Source organism: Labeo rohita, chromosome 1 (genome assembly GCF_022985175.1).
Source record: "Labeo rohita strain BAU-BD-2019 chromosome 1, IGBB_LRoh.1.0, whole genome shotgun sequence".
In the NCBI taxonomy this organism is placed as follows: domain Eukaryota; kingdom Metazoa; phylum Chordata; class Actinopteri; order Cypriniformes; family Cyprinidae; genus Labeo; species Labeo rohita.
Window position 1 is genome coordinate 29,787,114 of NC_066869.1, and position 23,341 is coordinate 29,810,454.

Sequence of the window (23,341 nt, forward strand, 5' to 3'; positions counted from 1 at the left end):
CTCTCTGGAGAAGCATTCAGTCTTTGCTCTTTTAAATTCCACCATGTAAATAGTGAATCTGCCATGGTGCAAGCGCAACTGGCTTTTAAAGGCAATGGGAGAACATACTCTCATTGGTTTATTGCACACTATGTCCAAAACACACCCATGAAACACACCAGTTTCACCACTTTTCTCCATATAATGGACTGCTATGGTGCCCCGAGTTTGAACGTCTAAAATGCTGTTTAAATGCAGCTTCAAACTATCCCAAATGAGGTTGTAAACGATCCCAGCCAAGGAAGCAGGGTCTTATCTAGCAAAATGATTGGTTATTTTCATTAAAAAATACAATTTAAATACTTTTTAATCTCAAACGCTTGTCTTGTGCTGCCTGGGCTCTGTGTATTCTGGCTCAAGACAGTTAGGGTATGTTGAAAAACTCCAATCATATTTTCTCCCTCAACTTCAAAAATTATTTCAAAATCATCCTACATCAAAGCAGAAGTACCGACCCAGTCTATGCAAAGCGAACATGCAAGGAAGATCAAACACCCTTAACAAAAAAGGATTTAACAAAAAAACAGCGATATAGGATTTTGAAGTTGAGGGAGAACATGAGATGGGAGTTTTGAGACATACCCTAACTGTCATGAGTTCAGTTAAAGTAAAACAAGATGAGTGTTTAACATTAAAAAGTATAAAAATTATTACTAAAATTATTAAATTATTAACTAGTCTCAATTATTTTTGGGAAAATAACTGATCGTTTCGCTAGATAAGACCCTTCCCCCTCAACTGTGATCATTTACAACCGCATTTGGGATAGTTTGAAGCCGCAATTAAACTGCATTTTGGAAGTTCATAGTCGGGGCACCATAGAAGTCCACTATATGGAGAAAAATGCTGAAATGTTTTCCTCAAAAAATATAATTCCTTTATGACTGAAGAAAGAAAGACATGAACATCTTGGATGAGTACATTACCTGTAAATCTTTGCTCTGGAAGTGGACTTTTCCTTTAACATCACACATCACATCAATAAACATGAGGTGGGAAGCGTTTTGTGTAACGTATGCATAGCCTACTCATGTAATTCTAATGACTGAGATGCAAACCAAAATACAGCAAAATTCCTGCGAGCATTCCGAGTTGCTAGGCAGATTTTCTTCATAAAGTCAATGTAGATTAAAAAAAAAAAAAGAAAAAAAAGAAACAGTAGTTTGTGACTCATTCACTGCAGGATAACAGTCAATTCGAAAGGTGTCCTTTACATCAATGCAGTCGACAACCTTGAAGAGACATGAAACAAATCTGGGTTCAGCTGAGCTGATTCAGGTCCCTGACTGCTTAATATTTAACACTTATTTTGACACGCTGATGAATTTTTAACAGGCTCTGTTGATTAACAGTATGACGTTCTGCCGAAAGCCTTTAAAACCGCACCAGGAAAGCTCATTTATTTTAGATTTTTAGCTAAAAATTTTATCTACAACTACTTCTAGGCAACCTATCAACGTGAGTCCGCCGTTGCTGTGACGACGCCCTGTGTGTGTTTCCCTCCTGCCTGAATGTGATTTATATCAAAGGAGATCTTGCGAGCGCATCAGCGCAGCTGCCGGAAACTCTGCCAGGAGAGTCTCACGTCGTACTACACTAAAGAGAATAAGACACGTAACGCATGATACACGCACCAGAGATGTGTATATTGTACAATAAATAACCATGACTGACTACTGTGGGCAAAAGGAACAGAAGAAACGAAGAGAATGAGAGAGGCGTGTCATCTTCCCTCATCTCTATTCTCAAATTCTGTCTGTTCCTCTTTTCTCTGTTCTACAACACAGAAAACCAGGCGAAAAGAAGATATCTGGAAGAAGACATCTGGAATCCTAAAAAAAAGCAAAAATATCTAGATCAAAAAAAGAGAGTGACGGCCCCATGCGAACTCTCTGTGTGTGTTTGAGGCCTGCTATGACACGAAGCATGTCCTTATTTAGTCATAATCGATTGAAGGGTTAAAAAAAAGATGGTAGCTACTGAGTGCAGTTGCCATGGCAACAATGAGGCACAGTTGGAGGTTGGCACATGCACTTGTCAGTACCAGAGCGCTTGACTCAATTATTTTGGGGCACAGGGGTTAAAGGGATATTTTACCCAAAAAATTACATTTTATCAAATGTATGAAATGTAATACAACTGTACTATTTTCTTTAATTAAAGACAAAAAAAATATTTTACAAAAAAAGGGAATGGAGCATTTAATTAAAGAAAAAAAGGAGAAGTAATCCAGTAGTATTATTTATAAAGGAGCTGTCCAAAATATATTATACACTAAAATTCTCAACATCCACTCCAGCTCTCCATGAGGGTTTATGAGAGAATTAGCAATGGCCAATTCTTGAACGAATCATATGTTTTTTTAAACGAATTAGTTGATTTGGTTCACAAAACCATTCTGAATTATTTATTTATGAAACTGACAAAATCAGATCTGAATCTTAGAACTTGTAACTGGCTTGTTTCCACAGAGTGGTACGTTTCAGTATAGAAAAGTACGGTACGCAATTATTTCCGTATCCATTGTCAGAAGTTGTGAATGGTACCAAAATGGCGAACCGTACCATACCACTTTTTTGTACCCTTGTGATAGAGTACCTAGCAAAGCAAAGGGTACCAAAAGAGTGGAGCTAAACTCACTGAAGAACGTTGATTGGTAGACTAGTATTGTCACTTGTACATGCTAGAAGGGAATAAGGCATCTTCTTCACTAGTTCCGCTATGCTGTTTATGTGTGTTGGGCATATTTACATCAAAAAAACTACAACAGTATTTTGTAATTTTATACTTTCACACAGACAATAGCTGTTTCTCAATATGCGTTCTTGTCTGTTCTGTGAAACATCATTGCCCAAAAACCTGCATAATTTTCAAAACATTACTGTTAGTGTGTCATGAAATGTAGTTTTAAGAGTTTTTCAAGTGAGAATGTAGTTGTTTAAAACTCAAATCTGCGGTTTATTTATAAAGGCATTTATAAATATTTATTAAGCCTATTTAAAAATTTGTTATGATGATTTCAGAGATGTGAGCTCCAGGCGATCACCGGCCACTCAGTGCTCAGTTGCCGTTGGTTCTGATGTCTCTGTAGTGATTAAACATGTGATACAATTCGTTTTGGGTATATCTAACAGACAATCATTGGTCTCACGAAGCTATTATTTGTTTCTGGTCATGTAGTTTTGGCTGAGCACAAAGTTATGTTTAACTTTATGTATTTATTTTGAACTTTATCACAGTGCAGGGCAGGAGTTTGTAGAATACGTTTGACTGAATTGTTTGCTTTTGTCTTTATTTCCTCTTATATAAGCCTCTCATACTTTGTACTTATTGTATTATTTACATTTATAAAAAAAAAAAAAGGGGCAGAGTTATGCTTATTGTCAGACTTTATCGTCGATGGCTACTTTCCGGCATACACCTGACCTATCAAGTAAGGGTACTGTTGGTGGTGGAAACGCAAGCTGGATCAGGGTGTTCGGTACAGAATCGTACTATACTGCACTGACACATACAGCTCAAAAGGAACTATTAAAGGTGATCTATCATGAAAATCAGTCTTTTTGTGTGTTTAAGTGCTATAATCGCGTTCCCGTTCCCGGTGTATCTACCAACTCAGAAAACGTGAAAATGGACAACCCAGTAACTTTTGGTAAGCATTTTTCTGCTGCTCAGATCTTACTATAATATTACCGCCCTTCAGTCTGCTTGTTTCCATCCATGGCACTGCCATTTAATTTACACAAGCGACAATGGTGTACCAGCTCTAAGACCATGGCGAAAGTTTGAGCAAAGCACACTAACTGTTCTGTCATTGGCTGCACAGACGAGCACAGAACACCATTTAGAGTCCCAACCTCGGAAGAGGCAAGACTAACATAAACATGCGATTTCTTTCACAGCTGTTTACATTCACAGACATAACTATCTGTTTTTTGTAACTCATTTGCATTTTTAACATAAACGTGTGTATTTGACAGTTTAAGTGCAGTAAGTCATGAAAGAGAATCTGAGATATGAACTGTAAAGGTAGAGTGCTATTCTGAAAAAAAGGGCCAGGCGCAGCAACTCATTTGCATTGATATGATATAATAATATGCTCTGTACAAAATTATATAACAAACAATCTGTGGAGTAAATTGAGCTGATATTTCACAGACACATTCTGGTGACACCTGAGATTTGTATTACATATTATAAAAGGGGAATAATAGGTCTCCTTTAAAATTTCTCTGGAGGTGAAGAATATCAATAAACAATTTAGTTTGTTTCTCACACAAAGCTATTGTGTGAATTCAGAGAATTGGTATAAAGCTATTAAAAGTTGTGCAGAATATTTTTATGATCCATTTTGTGTCCTTTTTGAAGCATTCTAGTCCGCATTAGTTATTTTATAAGGGAACAATTATCAGGACATTGTCATTTTTAGCTTTTTTTTTTTTATTATTGGATATCAACCTACACTACTGTTTAAAGGTTAAGGATTATTAGCCTACCTTTTTTACAATACATCAGAAATAATGCATTAAATTGCTCAAAAGTGAGAGTAAACGCATTTATAGTGTTACAAAAAATGTATTTCATATAATCTTCTGAACTTTCTATTCATTAACTAATCATATATAAATATAAAATGGGAAAACGTATCACCATTTCTACAAAAATATAACGTCGGACAACCATTATAAAAATTGATTTTATTTAAAAAAAATAAAAATAAAAAAAAAAGTTGAGCAGCTAATCAATATATTAGAATGATGTATGAGGGATTATGTGACACTGAAAAGTGGAGAGATGGCTGCTGAAAATTCACTTTGCCTCACAGGAATAAATTACATTTTAACATATATTCAAATAGAAAAGAGTCCTTTTAAATTGTAGTAATATTTCACGAATAAATGCAGCCTTGAAGAGCTGAAAAGACTTATTTTAGAAACAAAAAAAGACTAAAGACTAATACTACCAGAACTGGCTACATTCTAAGAAATACAGCACTGTCCTTCAAAGGAAAAGAAAAAAAAAAATGGAACTGAATGTGAATGTGGAATGAATCTCTTTATCAAATGACCCTTTTGGCCTTTCTGCCTTCATTTGGGTTGCAAATAATCTTCTCACCTTAGAACTCACACCTTTAATTAAATTACTACTGGGGGGTCCGAGCTGTTAATTACAAAAACTGTGTGTGTGTGTGTGTGTGTGGGAGGGACACTGGCCGATGCAGAACAATAAGCGAAGGGGCTACTCTGCCCCCAACTCTAACACAAACTCATTTAAATATTCCCTTTCTTTAACAGGGAAAAGTCAAACTCACCAGTCTCTTGGCAAACTCCTTATTTTCAGACAGGAATCCATAGCCAGGATGAACCTATAAGAGAGAGAAAGAGACAATATTATTTACCTACACACATCCATAGAATTCATGTTATACAGGTGGCATTTAATAACTTCATTGCATCACACTGTTTATAGATAATAACATTGTCCAGGGCACCATGTTAATAATATATGACCTTGTTTACACCAACATGGATTAAGCTCCAACTGTGCTAAAGTCCCCTGTGATTTACCTTACACATACACACACTCACACACAAACACACTCACAGCTTGAGCTCCAGTCTGCTTGATGGCGTTCATGATAGCATCCATGTTCAGGTAACTTTTACTTGTAGGAGCAGGACCAACACAAAAGGCCTCATCAGCCATCTTCACGTGAACCTGAGGGAATGAAAACACATAGGGAAATAGTCAAAGTCAAAACCCTTACATTAAGTTGCCAAGCAATCTGACCATTTTGAAATGCTAATTAACCCATGATATAGATATTAGTGTAATGTATAAGTGTCACTCTGATGTATTGTGGAATACACATATGAAATTTCTATTATGATGTTTACAGGTCAGTTTGACCCATTTATTTCATTATTAATGGCAGCTGAACAGAGCTGATTTTTTATTTATTTATTTTTGTTTTTGAATATTGTTATGCCAGTTCTATTTTATGCCAGTATATTGTTATGCCATTACATTTATGCATTTGGAAAATACTTACAGCTACTGAAACTTACACTGCCTTGAAGGCATACATCTTTATTAGTTCATAACCCTTTAGTCTCCTGAATATCGAACCCAGGATCTGGGTATTTCTAGCACCAGGCTCTATGGTTTGAGCTTTAGGAAAGCATGCAAAAGAAGTACTTTTACACTGATGCATTTAAAATGCTGAAATTGTATACAATATACAGTACTGCTTATAACAGTTTAAAAATATACACTACAGTTCAAAAATTTGGGATCAGTACGATTTTTTTATGTTCTTCAAAGCTGCTTACAGTCATTAAGCCTGCATTTATTTAATCAAAAATACAGGAAAATACAGTAATATCGTGAGCTATTATTACAATTTAAAATACCAGTTTCTATTGGAATGTACTTTAAATTATTACTTATTTCTTTGACGCAAAGCTGAATTTTGAAACAGTCATTACTCCACTGTTTACATGATCAGTTAGAAATCATTCTCATTTATTTTTAATATGCCGATTTACAAGCAATTTTGGAAGCAGCTGTGCTGCTTAATATTTTTTGGAACCTGTGATACTTTTTCAGGATTCTTTGATGAATAAAAATGTAAAAGAACAGCTTTTATTCAAAATAGAAATCTTTTCTAACAATTTAAGTCTTTAATATTACTTCTTTTTTTTTTCAATCAATTTAACACATCTGGATTTTTTTCTGGATAAAAGTTAAAGAAAAAAAAAAACAGTAGTGAATATTCTTACAAAATATTTTTATTTTTATTTTATTTATATTCATGAAAGAATCCTGAAAAAAAAAAAAAACACAGGTTCCAAAAAATAGAAGCATAGAAGTTAAAGCAAACATTTAATAGTTCAACCAGAAATTACAATTCTGTTATCAAAATCTGTATGATTTTCTTTCTTCCATGAAACATCAAAACAAAACAAAACAAACATTATTTTGAGTTGCTTTTCCCATAGCCTAGAATGGAAATCAATGGTAACCAACTCTTTGTTCACCAACATTCTTCGAAATGTATTTCTTTTTATACATGAAAGAATCCTGAAAAAAAGTATTACAGGTTCCAAAAAATATTAAGCAGCACAATTGTTTCCAACATTGATAATAGATAAAAAAAAATATTAGAATGATTTCTGAAGGATCATGTGACCCCCAAAGACTGGAGTAATGATGCTGAATATTCTGCTTTGCATCACAGGAATAAACAATATTTTATAATAGTTTAAATTGTAATAATATTTCACAATATTTCTTTTTTTTCCTGTAGTTTTGAACCAATAAATGCAATGTATTTTTTTATGTTTGAATGTATTGTAATAGAAGCATTACTACTAAACATTGCTGTTTTACCTGATTTTTTGTGTTTCAGTCTGATTTTCCTGAGTTGTAATGATTGTACCTAGATTTTCACCTAATACTCAGCATTTTAAACACTTTTTTTCATCGTTGTAAATGCCAGTCAGTTGTCTGCGCAAATGTCTGTGTGGCCAAGATGTCATCAAACACAGTGTGAAGCAACTGTGACAGTGAGCTGACGGAGTGACAGACCTCACAATGGGGAAGCATTAATATTGACAACTGCATCAACAGGGGAGGTTTGGAAAAGACTCGCTAGCCAACTGCTGCTTCTCTGCTAATGTTTTCCACACATGTGTAAAAAGGGAGACACAAAGTCGTTTTCCCTCACATTTAACGAGGGTGACGCAAACAGAGTTGCAGGAGTTTGCAAGACGCTCAAATGAGCCCGAAAGTCTGAAGTAGCCACATACTGAAACCTTTAACTTTAAGGATCATCAAGTGATTATTTAAGTGGACATCTTTAACTGACAGTTTTACCAAAATTAAAATTAAATGATTAAAATAAACACTACTTGATCAAGATTTTGAATCGCACAGACAATTCTCTAGACACATTTTCACTGTCAGTGAGTTTAATGAGTATTCTTGTCTGAGCCTTTTAATGCAGCGCAAAACTTGACGGCTCCCCACCATTTGTTTCAGGAGCCTAATAAACTTCTTTTTCTGTCAACGCCGACGCCGTTAACTAGAGAGGAGGTGAGAGAGCCTGTGGGTCCGGTTCCATTACTTTAAATGAAACACTTTAATGTAAACTAAATAAATGACTAAATAAATTAATTTATCTTTCATGATGACATTAGAAAAGACAGACGAGTTGAAAGAAAGATTCTGCATTAGGAGCGTGTTTGTAAAATATTTGAACACATCAATCCTTGGGTCAGTATATGGACTTCTAACGTCAATTTGTTCCCCCATACAGAGTCCAGATTATCCCCCACTGCTCTGTTTAAACATCTTCATTTAGATGCTCTTTGGAAGCTGCAAATCAAATGCAAAAGATCCCCACCTCTAACCCCCCCGTCATTCCCACAATCCAGCACAGAACACAGCAGGGGGACGAGCTGAGTTTAAAACACTGCCTCTATCAAACTCTCATGCATATGGAATAGGAGGGGGTGAAAACTGACAGCTATCAATCATGGCAACAGAGGATTACACTCCATGAAAAGATAAAGGTGAGAGGAGCAAAAGCTTTGGTTTATCTTGCAATGCTTGTAAAAGTGTAGTAGGGTCTAATTTAGATATTAGTTCCAGACTGCCTCCAGATGACTAACACTGCTTCAGCCAATCTATTTATTCATTTCAAATGCTTCACCGTCTTCGTGTACTATATACAGTGAGGTCAGAAAGAAAGGAGGATGTTTCTATTTAGCATTTTTCTAATTTAATACAAGAATTTTAATTAAATTAAATTAAATGATATTATCAGCATAACAATGTTAGTGAGAAGTGAAAAATTAATAGTTCACCCAAAAATGAAAATTGCGTTATCACTTCCATGAAATTCCAAGCCTGTATGACTTACTTTCTTCTATGGAATATAAAAAAGGCATTTTGAGATTTCCTCTTCCTTCCTTTTCCTTGAGATTCTTCCTTAATAATAAATATTTTGATTATTGCTGTTGCCTCTATTCTAAGTTCCAGTCCATTTTAAGCCAGCAAAATATTAATTTTTGTTGACTTAAAACAACCCAGCACGTTTGGTAAAAACATTTAACCCAAGCGCTGGGTTGCCAAATAACCCAAGTTGGTATATATATATATATATATACACACACTACCGTTCAAAAGTTTGGGGTCAGTACATTTTTATTGTTTCTTTTTTTCTTTTTTTTTTTTAAAGAAATTAATACTTTTATTCACCAAGGATGTATTAAGTTAATAATTATTTAAAAGTTATTAAAAAGTTTATTAAAAGTTAATAATAAATAATTTACATTGTTATAAAATATTTATATTTTGAATAAACACTGTACTTTTTAAACTTGTTAGTCATGAAAGAATCCTGAAAAAAAAAATCACAGGTTCCAAAAAATATTTGGCAGCACAACTGTTGATATTATCCAACATTGATCATTCTAATAATAAATCCGCATATTAGAATGATTTCTGAAGGATCATGTGACCCTTAAGACTGGAGTAACAGTTGATAAAAAATTCAGCTTTTCATCACAGGAATAAATTCTATTTTAAAGTATGTTACAATAAAAAACATTATTTTATATTGTAAAAACATTTTGCAATATTACTGTTTTTTTTCTATATTTTTAATCAAATAAATGCAGCCTTGATGAGCATAAGAGACTTCTTTAAAGACTATTACAAGTCTTACTGACCCCAAACTTTTGAACGGTAGTGTGTATATAAATGTGTGTGTGTGTCTGTGTGTATTTATATATATATATATATATATATATATATATATATATATATATATATATATGTATGTATATTTGTTTATTTATTTGTTTATTTATTTAAAGGGAACCCCAGGTATTGAGATTTGTATGGCTTAATATAATGTAAATAATATATTATTTACCGAGTTGTGTACTCAGAGTTGTGTTGCAGTAAAAACAGCAATAGCACCAGTAGCTCACCGAATGCAACCATTTCACATCATTGAAATAATGACAACCCCCATAGTCCAAAAATATGTATAAAACGATGAGGATTTTTTAAATAATGTAAATCATTCATGGGTATGAAAGATAAGACTATATATTTCGGTAAGAGACATCATTTATGTTATGCTAAGCCATACAATTCTTAACACCCAGGGTTCCCTTCAAATCATTCTATTTATTTGTTTTAAATATGTAAAGACATAAAACTTTAGCTTTCTTATTTTTTATGTCATTCCAGCACCAAGGTCCAATTTCATGATAAGAACAGAATACTTCAAAACATAATGACAATAAATAAACTCTTACAGCAGAATCTCTTTTGGCAGAAATTCAAAACGCTTCAAAGTAAGAAAGGATCAAAGAATCTAATGTAAAAAATATTTATGCAGTGATATTACACTGCAAAAATAAATAAATAAATAAAAAGCCTTATCTTGCTTAGTATTTTTGTCTTGTTTCTAGTCAAGATATCTAAAATGCATTTACTAGATAAACGAAATGATGCAAGATATTTAGTCTTCTCTCCAGGGGGAAAAATTTAATTAAGTGAATTTTGGTTAAAACAAGTACAATTATCTGCCAGTGAGGCAAGGAAAACACTCTTAAAACATGATTATTTTTCTTACCCCAGATAATGTTATTATTTTAAGCAAATTGCACTTAATTTAGCTTTTATTTCCCCTAGGAAACAAGACTAAATACCTTATGGCGTTTTGTTTATCTAGTAAATGCTTGTCTTATAAATGTCTTAAAGAAATCACATGAAGGTTTTTCACCTTTCAGTAAAACACGAGTGAGTCCTGAAGAAACAAGAGAGTGATTTTCAGGTTTAATTTAGTTTTTGAATCAATGTGTTCCTAGACTTCTGAACTTCAATGTATTTGTCTTTAGTTAGGGTACATCTGAATATTCATTTCTCTCACCGCACTGGAGTCCACATCGCTGTGAACTGCAACTGTCTTGATGCCCATCTTCTTGCATGTTTTAATCACCTATGAATGAAAACAAAGAGAACTTTAACTGCACATGAATATGAATGTTTTTTTATTTCACAGCATTACAACTGTACTGAGGGTAAAAGACATCAAGGAACTTCATGTAAAGATCATATATGTAAGCATTCACCCTGATTTAAACTGAAAATGGCCTTAAGACAAATCTAATGTTTTGCCTTAAACACACTGAAAGGAACTTTCCTGGTAAAGAACACACACACACTCACTCACCCTGCAGGCGATCTCGCCTCTGTTTGCAATGAGGATTTTATCAAAGGTCTGTGGAAAGGAAAAGGGAACAGGGCGATTAAGACATTTGTTTTGTCAACACTTGATTTGTCCACAGTGTGTGTCTCTAACGCTGACTAAAGCTCAACTCATTTAGCAGTAAGTGAAAGCTGTTCAACACACACTCCTTTTAGATGACAAGAAGAGAGAAGAGATAAAGATCTTTCAGATCAAGTTCTAAGTGCAGAACTGAATACAAAAACTGGATGAACGTCTGTCATAATTAAACTGTATCAGGTACAAGGACAAAAACTACTGTTATCTATTCCATGAAGTGCAATAAACATACACAAGTTTAGAATGAGGCAAATCTAGCTGATTCTGACTGTTAAGGTGGATGTTAGTGTGCCTTTAAGATCAAAGCATGAGGCTTTGCTAATGTTGTCTGCCACGTGTAAACAATTTATGGAAAAACTGAAGGAAGTGTCTGCCTATAAACCATGTGTCAAGATGAGCCTAGGGCAATGTGTATTCAAGAACACATTCCTAAACTCAAAGCGTATTTACTCATATTGCTGCACCCCCAATCCCATAACACACACATACACACCTTCAGGCAAAGGCTGATTGTGGGAGAATGAAACATCAAAGCTACATGGATGCAACAGGCTTTGGGAGTGTAGAGGCTGAGAGAGTGTGCAAAGAGGATCTTGACCTCGATATATGGGCTGTTTCTCAAAATAACTGGGCATCCGTGTTTCCCCCATGGATATCTATATGTAGATATCTCATTCTACCGCTCTAGATATGCCAACATTTCCATCGGTACTCATAATTCTCACTAACATCAATGTCATTCATTTTTATTGAAAATGCTGAAAAAACAGTTTGCATCCCGTGGTTGAAAGAACCTTAGATATCTATGGTAGGATTCTCAGTAACAATTTAGTTTAAGGTGTCTTTGTTACACGTTACATGTACTTACTATTATAATAATAAATAATTATGCAAATTACATGCAAGTAACCCTAAGCCACACGTAGTTACACATTACTTAGTACTTAAATATATAATAACACTGTAATAAGGACACCTTAAAAAGTGTATCCGGTTCTCTAAAGATAAACAAATATGCAAAAATATCTAACATTAATGACAAACTAAATCCTCTGAAAATCAGTTTTTAGTGTCTACTGTAGACGTAAATATTCATACACTACCAGTCAAAAGTTTGAAATAATTTGAAAATTCACCAAGTTCACCAAGGCTGTGTTTATCTGATTTAAAATACAGTTAAAACAGTAATATTGTGAAATATTATTACAATTTTACAATAACTGTTGTTAGTGTGAATTAAAATGTAATTTATTACTCCAGTCTTCAGTGTCATGTGATCCTTCAGAAATCACTGGAGTTGGTGCTCAATTATTGATAATGGTTATTGCTATTATCAACGTTCAAAATAGTTTTTGCTGCTCAATATTTTTTGTGTAAGCTGTGATAGATTCTTTAATGAATAGAAAGTGCAAAATAACAGAAATTATTTAAAATAGAAATGTTTTTTAAATGAATTATGAATTACATAAATAATTTATTGCATTCCTGCTGAAAAACCTTACTGATCTTACTGAAAATAGTTATTTCAACATTGATAATAGATATTAGAATGATTTCTGTATGTGACACTGGAGTAATAGCTGCTGAAAATTCTGCTTCGCATCAAAGGAATAAATTACATTTTCTAATTTAATTACATAGAAAACATTAAATTGTAATAATATTTTACAATATTACTGTTTTTAATGTGGTTTTGATCAAATAAAGGCAGCTATGATGGGCAAAAGAGACTTTATTTAAAAGCATTAAAATCTTTTGAGCTTTAATCACTACTTAAACGGCATATGCGTATACAAATCAATGGTTTCCTCATCATGAAGGACGTCAATAGACCTTTTTCAGGTTTCTCAGCAGCAGAAGTCATCATAGTACCACAAATATATTTTTTGCAAAAATAGCAAATAGCAAAAGAAGGAAAACAACAGTTTTCACAACTTTAAAAAAAAAAAAAAAAAATTGAGCAAGAGACTGATAACAGTAGTCAGAAGAGAGAACAATGTCAAATTTGCATTAGACAGCATTAGCATAAACTAGCTTTTTATTTATTTATTTTTATTTATATTTTTTTTGCAATTTGCTGCAAATGTGATATAATACAAAGTATATTGTTATAAATGTACAAACATTTTTTTAAAATCAAAATAATACAAATCATTGGATGATGTACGTTGCTGATGACCGTTGAAACATGTCATCACAGTCTTGTGAAAAAGACTTAAAAGACTTAACAGACAACTGATGCTGCACAAAATATTTTTTAACCCAATATCTCACTCAGATCTTATCATACTGTCTGACAGACAACAATTGTGTAATGTTCATTGTACAATGTTCATGCACTAAGATACGCACGAGTAAAGAGCATCGAGTAAAGAGCATCAACTAAAGAGCATCCATGAATATCAAACAATCCTATTATCAGACTTACCTTCTCATTTGGGTCATACACTGTAGAGTACCGGCAGACTATAACACCACATCTCTGCTGAAAACAGATATGCTAAAGGACAGAGAGACAATGCTGTCACCACTGACTGAATGAAACTGTTTATACCAGAGATGCCCAAACCAGGACCAGTGACCTTGTGGTGACCCATGATGACCTTTGATTTGGCCCACCAGTGGAAAAAAAACATGATTACTTCATTACTTATTTGACATTTTGCTTTAATATTTTTTAATATCTATTATTTTAATAATTTTAATTTTTCATTGAAATATAGGAATAGAAGTGAATCTGATTTAAAAAGTAATAATAAATGTATATATTTTATTATGACAGTTATAATACAGCATTTACTTTTGACCCACAGTCCTCAATCAATCAGTTTTAAAGTAAAAAAAAAATAAAAATTGTAAAACGTTTGGGCACCTCTGGTTTATAAAACCTCAGTAATGACAGTCACAAATGTTTTATGACTGTTAGCACTGTGCTCATTTACAATAAACAAAAGAATCACAATCAGTAACAAAACTGTCTAAATGTTATTCTGAACAACAGTGGCATTTGTGTCTAATTCATATATCTGGATAAAATTTACCGACAAATGTTTGGAGAGAAACAAGTTTTGGGATTTACAGTTCAAATCAGCAAAAAGATTCAGATTACAGATTCAGATTTGTCATTGACAAAAGTCGAAACTAGATCAATCAAAGATATAAACCGCTTTCATATTTATTATGCTAACACTAATTATTATATTTAAAAAAAAAAAAAAAAAAAAAAGTTATCTTGATATCAAATATTCAATGCATAATAACTCAGCACAGCTAAACGCTTCATGAATTCATTTTGACATTGACATGAGCTCACTGTCATCAGTGATAAAGACTTCTCGTCGTTATTTCTGCAACGATAATAATGACGGACACATCATATACTCATAAGGAGCAAGTGATGTTTCATAAATAACACTTGACAGTTACGAATCAATGAAACTATCCGTGTATCGCGACAAGTCAAGTGAACATTCTTGCGGACCTTTTAGGACAAGTCAGAGCGTTTAGTCCGATAACATGGCAATGCTTTGTACACAATTCCGACAAATCGTCAGATTCGTTACATGAATAGTTTTCCTTCATGCAGCGACTTCAAATATCAAAAGCTCACCTTAACAGCATGCAAAACTCTTTGAAAACCTGTAGTGCTTCTGTAAGCCGCCATGATAGCCAAAGCCGTGTAAAGCAGGGCGGCGCGCACTTATGACGTAACGCACACACTTTGGGGGTGTTTGCCCTCTCGACCAATCATTTGTGCTCAGATGCATCAGAGACCGAAATGTGCCCGAAGAACGGGGGACAACATCTGAAAGTTGGACGACAGGTTGGTGATAAAAACCGTCACCTTGAAGACTATCTTATAGCATCTGCACGAATCCCTAAAGTATGACTATGCATTAAAGATCATTTTAAATAATTTATTAAAATGGGTAACATTCATTAAAGGTTTGTTTGTTTGTTTGCCATGTATTGTTTTATGTTAAATCTGACCCCTGGACCACAAAACCAGTCAATGGTCCATTTTAAAAAATAAATAAATAAATAAGCAATTAAGTCTTTTTTTTTTTTTTTAAAATAAGATTTCCATTGTTGTATGGTTTGTTAGGATAGGTCAATATTTGGCAGAGATTTAACTATTTGAAAATCTGGAATCTGAGGGTGCAAAAAAATCTAATGTTGAGAAAATCGTCTTTAAAGTTGTCTAAATGAAGTTCTTAGCAATGCATATTACTAAACAATAATGAAGTTTTTATATATTTACGGTAGGAAAATTACAAAATATCTTCATGGAACATGATCTTTACTTAATATACTTGTGATTTCTGGCATAACAGAAAAATCAATAATTTTGACCCATACAATGTATTGTATACCCGTACTACTTATGACTGGTTTTGCGGCCCAGGTGTCACAAATGGTTTCCCTTTTTTTTTTTTTTTTTTTTTTTTCTCTGTGTTTTGTATTGACACACTTCACTGACAGTAAACATCCAACCAATGCTATAAAGGATGGTGAAAATAATGCCTATGCCCAATTTCTATTTTACTGAAAATGTAGGGGCAATCATACTACTCCCTGAATCCTGATTTATTTTTATTTTATTTTTTAGACCATTTGTTTGTGAATGTAGTCTAACATTATGTAAAATAAAAGTTAAAAAAAAAACAGCACAACACACAACACCAAAGATAAACACGAAGATTAATATATGCCATTATGTCATTATGAATTACAGTCGTTCTTATCCCATAAATTGTAAATTAACGAATGAGACGTGTTTTATTTTTGATTTCATTTTATTGTCTTTATATATTTTCCTTCATTTTTTCGGTTTGGCATTAGTTATCGCAAGAATTTACATTTTAAAACTGAATAAAAATGTACAAACACTTTAAAAGTAACAATTCTGTACACATTGTAGTCGAGGAGTTTTTCATAAATATTTTGTATTTTTAATCAAGTATAAGCTATACCATAATTTAAGAAGAGGCTTTTCTCAAAATGACTCGAAGTGGATGATTTCTAGACAGCTGTAAAATACATGGAAATAATTCTTACAATAAAATACATTCACAGAAACGTGTCAGTTTTAACGCACTACATTTGACTTGGGCACTTGGGATCCCCGTTAATAATTTTTATGGTAAGACAATCATGTAACGTCAAATAGCTAGCTCTATATTCTAATGACAAGAATATTGTATTCAAACATAGTAACTTGACACGACCTTACTATAAAACATTTACACAGTCAGAAAAATACATCCATCCTTCGTCTTTGGCAAATTACCAAACGACATTTTATTCTTCACATAAGAAAACAGCCTTTATTATAGTCACATAATACTGTCCGGCTTACTTCAGTCACAGTGCAACACTGAATCTTAGACATGCTGAGAACATAAACCCTCATTTACTATTTACAAATAATATTTTCTTTTATATGCAGTTTTTGGCAGAGTCCTTAAACGTACCACTCGCTAAAATTGGACGTTAAGCTGCTGTGGCCGCTGCTGTTGAGCGCGGCAGAGTCCGGCGACATGGTGCTGTGCGTTTCCGAACACGGAGAGATCAAACTGGAGGGAGTGGAGGACTCGTACCCAGAGCTTCCAGCAGGAGAGGAGTCGACCACCGTACCTTGATCCTCGTGAACCTACAAAAGGCATCAAACAGTTAGAATCATTCTGACAGTTCATTCTGACTAAACTATGATATGCAAGGTGAACAGAAAGAATAGCTGTCAACTGAATTGAATTCTCACCTTCATGTGTTTTCTTAAGGAGCTGGGATGAGTGTAAGACTTGTCGCACAGTTTGCACAGATATGGCTTGTCAGACGTGTGAACGTGCATGTGCTTCTTCCGGTCACTGCTGTTGGCGAAACGTCTGTCGCAGCCTTCGAATTCACACAGGAACGGTTTTTCTCCTGAAAGACAAAAATATTTTCTATTTAGATGTATGTTTTATCACACTGGTTAGAACTTTACATACAGAATGAATGAATGCTACTGCTACAACTACTCTTTCAGAAAAGTGGGCTGGCTTTGATTCTGAAAAAGGGTGATGGCGCAATCATGCCAATTTACGCATTGAAATTTAAGAGCAATTCACACTTACAAAAGCATCAGTTTTTAATTATAACACACCACCATAGAATTTCTAATATTTAACTTGTCTAGCGACTGCTGAGACAACAATGCGTAACAAACGTATGCAAAAATGTAGTTTGGAAGAGCAAGGTCATAGCTCTGGCTTTGAAACTGAAATGGCCATTCAAACAAGTACTGTACGATTAAAATAAAAAGCCATGTTAATAAGAACTTCAATAAATAATTACCTGTGTGTGTCCGTTTGTGTATTTTCAGATTCTCTGAACGCGCAAAGACTTTTCCACATCCTGGGAAGGGGCACGCGAAGGGTTTCTCTCCCGTGTGCACTCGGATATGATTCACCAGTTTGTATTTTGCCTTGAATGGCTTGCTCTCCCGTGGACAGTCCTCCCAAAAGCAGACGTGGTTACACTGTTCTGGCCCGCCGACGTGCTCCGTGGACACATGCGTGACCAGCTCGTGCATGGTGCTGAAAGTTTTGCTGCATTTTTTTGGGTCACCAAGCTCCGGGTCGATCCATTTACAAATGAGCTCTTGTTTGATGCACTGTTGTCGCATGTAGCGGAAGAATGCGCCGGGATGATGCGCCATGTTCATACTCATATTTAGGCCATATTGACTGTAAGGATCAGCCCGCGCATTGGGCACTTGGTGATACTGCTCCGTCCGCCCGTAAACCTCACCGGGTAATCCAAGGCGTCCGTTCAGGATGTTTGGAGAGCCGTGATGGGACCCGTGCTGCTCGTGGATTCCAGGGAAAAGTAGGTGACCCTGACCTTCTGGGTGAGAGTGATGGAGAGACCCTGCCGTGGAGGTGAAAATGGGGTGTTGTCCGCTGCCCGAAGTCGAATCCCCAAAGCCTCGGCTGCGCAAGAGAAACTCCCTGGTGGAGTTAAACGTGGAGCTGGCGTACGAGGCAGCATGCGCCGCCGCATGCGCTCCAAGAGCGGCCGCGGAATAGCTAGTTGCTTGGGGCGCAAAAGCTGCGCTCTGGCCCGGGGACAAATCGGGGTGGTTCAGTTTGAACGCGCCCATGTGTGCCGACTCCATGAAACTCATATCTCTGTCCTGCGTCTCGCTCACAGCCGAGTGATGTCTTGTGAACGTGCCAACCCCTAAACCAGAGATTTGGTGGCCGGCATCCAGTAACATCACCACGGTTTTTGATTACAAGATGCGACTACACTCGCGTTTTAAAAGAATACAAAAGTAGGGTATAAATAAAACGAGTGGCTGTTATTTGCCCGTGATAAGGTTAATTAAAACTCATACCAAGTGATGAAGTTAGAGTCAAATCAAATAAATCCTTTTGACACGATGGAAAAGCTGCAAAAATGTACAAAATTTGCACATCGGTACAATTAGTGCGCCAAAGTGAAACTTGTAGTGGTTGCGTCTTGTATCCAACTGAGTGTTTTTGCGCTCCTGACTGCGCTTATCTCTCGGGTCTCTCCAGGGCACCCCACGCCCCCTCACGACAGTAACCCCGTTTCCCAAAACTAAGAATCTCATTGGCCTGTGTAACTCCCAAATCCTGTTCACTCGTCCAATCAAACGTTTACTCACCGTGAGTAATCAGTGCTGACGGCTTCTTGTGGCTCCGCCCAGTTTTATGCGTTTACGAGAGAATAATCTGTGCTTGAACTGAGGGGGAAAATGAATGAAATACAAAACACTGTATTACAATATTATTTATTATTAGGTTATTACTTGGGTTGAATTCAGTAACTGTGTAAACACATCTGTTTATCAAGTTATAAGATACATTTGTAGGTCTCTTATTTACTTCTGTTTCAAAAAAAAAAAAAAAATCTAAATCGCTCACTGTAACATTTGATATTTTCCTCAGTGAAAGTTTCATTTGTGAGCTCATTCTATTTTAAGATTTTACTAAACTAAAGTCTCCTTTTAGAGCACATCAGTGAATAATGGTTTAATGTTTATGTCACGGGTTTGGGTGCAGATTTGTGCAGTGCGCGCTATTGCGTTATGGTGACCTGCACTATGTCAGTGTTGACTTCGTCCTCGTTTTTGTAAGATATATATTTTGTTCGCCATCAAAACGCACAACTGCGTAATATAATCGCTTAGGTTGATCTTTATAAAACAAATCTTTAACCAAAATGTCTTAACCATTTTGGTCTCCAGATTTAAGATGTGCAAGTTCTTTTTTTCCCAACGAATATATATTTTTATGGTTTGTAAAGCCGCATTTTGAGCTTTGTGGAATTGATAATGATGGATCACTTTTACAAGAGTAACATTTATTACAAATTATTAGGCTACATGTTACAAATCCTAGTTTTAATCCGATTCCCGCACACTGTTCATAACTCAATGTAATGACATTTGATATTCAATCTTAATCTAACCTATTTTAAGAAGTAACTATGCGACCTCTTTCATCTCTGACAGAATCAGAGTGAATAGGAAAACACAGTCTCCTTCTCTCCAGTGTCTCCGAAAACCAACACTTTTGTCTATAGCTTATTTAGACAAGGGCTCAATCCTTAGGTCTCAGAATGAGCAGTCAAAGAGAAGGAAGGAAGGGACATGAGAGTGTTGTAAAGAGGTAAGTCACCGGCTTTGAACTGAAACTTATTATGGGCACGGATACCGCTCGGGTTGTCCTGACAACCGCGGTGAGATGGGAAGTCTCCCCATTGTAGACGAGTTGTTCCTCTTCAGAGGATATCTAACCTTTAACCACATATTTGTGGCCGGTCTTGAATTGGTGACATACACAGACGGAGAGACGCCGCTATGTCATGAGTATAAAATCAACAATGTCAAGAGGTTATAATGGAACAACTGACCCCTTTCACCTTTTCTAAAGTGCACATGCATATTTCAACAACATTTACTTCACTAGTCAATTAAAATATCTCAGGCTCACATAAAAAAAAAAAAAAAAAACACTGAGAATTCTGATTTATTTTGCGCTTATCATTCTTCGAATGATAAGATTTATAAAGAAACAAAAATGTTTAAGACAAAATTTCATAGACTATATTTCATGTTTCTCAAGATGAAATGGACGCCCTTAAAATAAGATTTAAATGTCAGCCAACACATGGTCTTAACAACTGACCTGTAAATAAATTCAAAATAGATTCATTAAATCAATTATCATGAGCACGTCATAATCTTTCGTCCAGTGAACCGTTTTGAACACATTTCAAACTTTTCAAAAAGTTGGCTACTAAACTGGCTTATTCATTAATAAATTGCAGCATGGCATCAGTCTGCCTTAAAGGATCAGTTATATGTAAAAACACTTTCATTTTTGTAATTTTAAAATTAAAATCAGATTTAAAAATGTTTCAGCGATGCAATATTGAAAAGCGTCAGTGAATAATCGTTTCAAAATTATTTTTACACAAATATTTATCAAGTAAATGGGTAATGGCCACTTGTTTTCAAACGAAATTTTATGCGATAATATCTTTAGATTAAAAATATTGTTAGAGGAGTTTCAGCACACTGCAACATTTCACCGTCGTTCACTTTTAAACAAAATCTGTTTTATCTAAAATATTTTAGAGATGAGATCTATTTGAAGTAGTTTATGTAGGCATATATGTATACATATTTCGTATATTTTATCCACTGTCGGCTCAATATTGTGAAATGAAAAGGAGCGGTAGGCATTTAAAACATTCCTAATCTCAATATTTAATATTTTTATAACTGAATATTTTTTAAATAATAATATAAATGTTGGAATAATATACGAATTCATATGTTTATTCAGAGACAAATTAAGGGTTTTAAAGAAAAGGACAGAATACAACTTTTTTTATGTTGAACAAAAAACACTTTACTGAACAGGAACCTTGGAACATGGGGTCAAAATTATTTATTTATCTGCAGAACCTGGAAAGATGCCAGTTTTATGTGTATGGTTGGTCACCCAGAAAATTTTAAACAATTGTAAACTCGATTTCGCATAATTTAATTTATGTTTAAGAGCTATCCGTGTGTAAATTGTAAATTTGGGTAATGATCCCCGGATCTGTTTAATAGCGAGTCCGACAATCACTGTATACGACTTCCTGATATTGAATAAAAGGTGCAAAATGTCCCATTAAGCAATTTGCAAAATGTGTGAACCCACACAAACATGCACACACATTTGCAAAGCTATGCGTGCACAATTACTATATACGAGTGCGTGCGTGCAAATGTGTGTGTGTAAATGAGCTCATCATTCAATGGACTGGTCTGCACAACACACAGATGCACTAATGAGCTGAATCACCCATATGCTGTTTAATGTTTCTGCACTGTCAACCAGATCTCTCTCCCTCTCTCTCTGTCTGTCTGTGTGGGCAAAATCAGTGGGGGAACCTCAACTCCAAAGTTCTGAAATTCTGCCATTCAGAAACACAAAAGCCCTTTTTCATTCACTTGGGCTGGAGATTTCCTTTCAAAATGAGCGGCAGAAAATGAAGAGAGAGAAGAAGGGATGGAGCCGCTTATGTATTCAGAAATGACACAGAACAGAACAGCTGCAGGCTTGTGCAGAAAAACAAACAAATCTTTTCTCAGCTGCATCATCCATGCTGAATTTTACATTTGACACATTTAGTCTACTGCTGGCTTCACTACTTGACATCATCTACTTGACTAAACATTGGCTTGAAACTGGTCAGTTAAAAAAGGATAGAGAAGATGTCTAGTCAGCTGAAATGTGAGGTTTGGTTAGCCAAAAATAAAAGTTATAGTGTGAAGGTGTAATGTGAGTCCGTTCATGGGAAATCTGACACATCTGGCAAATTTGCATAAATACAATGAAAAGTGTTTCATAATCACAGTTCATTTTTTTCTCTGTCCTTTTTTCTCAAAGACACACGTACACACACATTTTTGGTTTCAAACCCCAAAAGCCTCTAGAATTATTTGAAGTTGCTACTCCCCAGGAATAATGCTGCTATGGCAACCATATATATAAAGGGTAGTTTGGAGGGCTTAGCATAATATCAGCACTGATAGACAGGACGGCACAGAACCACTGCAGGGAGAACCAGGGAAGCGTGTTTGGTCCTATTGAAAACAGCAACAGCAGGCGTCACCTGCATTTCTCAGGAGTGTATGAGCTCCAGCACGGTGGGATTTCTGCCGTCCACTATCTTTATTACAAGCTTGTGATAAAATGCCATCTACAGATTTAAATATATATATATATTTCATCTAATTTGAATTGCACTTCCCCATAGTATTAAGCATTTATATTAAGTAAACATTATTCATTATTCAATATTAACAGCTGTCTGTTTAGAAAATCTAGAGTTGGTCAGTTTATTAACACATTTTAAATTCATTATTATTTGCTTTATTTCATGTTATTACAGCAAACGAATGGCATCACGACTCATTTTCATTAATATACTGTTAATGCTTTTATAAAGATTAAGATTTATTTATTTTTATTTTTTACATTGTTGTGTCATTTTCATTCGTTTTTTTTTTAAATTCACTTAATTTTAATTCACTTAACTTTTTTTTTCATGGTTTTAGTTTTAGTTTAGTTAACTACAATAAACCTCAACACTCCCAGTTTCTATAAAATAAAATAAAATAAAAGACTTAAATTAAATATGTTAAAATTAAATTAAATTAATTTTGTCAAAATTACAGGAGAAATACCAATGGGTATCTTAATCAAAAAGGTTGCTAACCACTGGTGTATACAAATGAATTTAGGCATCACAACATTATTTTGTCTACACAACATTATAATGTCTTTCGTTTTGGAAAGATGTCACTTCTGCTCACCACAGCTGCATTTATTTGATCAAAAATACAGTACTGTTGTGTAATAT

General features: G+C 34.7%; 2 protein-coding genes across 2 annotated transcripts in view; both read right to left on the bottom strand.

The window, feature by feature from the left end:
• The window catches only part of pcca (propionyl-CoA carboxylase subunit alpha), a 58,351-nt gene extending 43,220 nt beyond the window's left edge, over positions 1–15,131 (bottom strand). Inside the window, exons 1-6 of the mRNA XM_051111837.1 lie at positions 15,018–15,131; positions 13,836–13,907; positions 11,294–11,341; positions 10,991–11,059; positions 5,644–5,757; positions 5,351–5,404 (exon numbers count right to left, since the gene is read on the bottom strand). Coding sequence (XP_050967794.1) covers positions 5,351–5,404; positions 5,644–5,757; positions 10,991–11,059; positions 11,294–11,341; positions 13,836–13,907; positions 15,018–15,071 — 411 coding nt within the window. The 5' untranslated portion in view covers positions 15,072–15,131. The remainder of the gene's footprint in view (positions 1–5,350; positions 5,405–5,643; positions 5,758–10,990; positions 11,060–11,293; positions 11,342–13,835; positions 13,908–15,017) is intronic.
• A 1,080-nt stretch (positions 15,132–16,211) lies between these two features.
• Positions 16,212–18,997, bottom strand: zic2b (zic family member 2 (odd-paired homolog, Drosophila) b). The gene is made up of 3 exons (XM_051119850.1): positions 17,744–18,997; positions 17,169–17,332; positions 16,212–17,060 (listed from the first exon to the last, which is right to left on the bottom strand). The coding sequence occupies exons 1-3, from the start codon at positions 18,666–18,668 to the stop codon at positions 16,872–16,874; spliced, it is 1,278 nt and encodes a 425-aa protein (XP_050975807.1). The 5' UTR covers positions 18,669–18,997; the 3' UTR covers positions 16,212–16,871.
• Between the last annotated feature and the right edge of the window lie 4,344 nt (positions 18,998–23,341).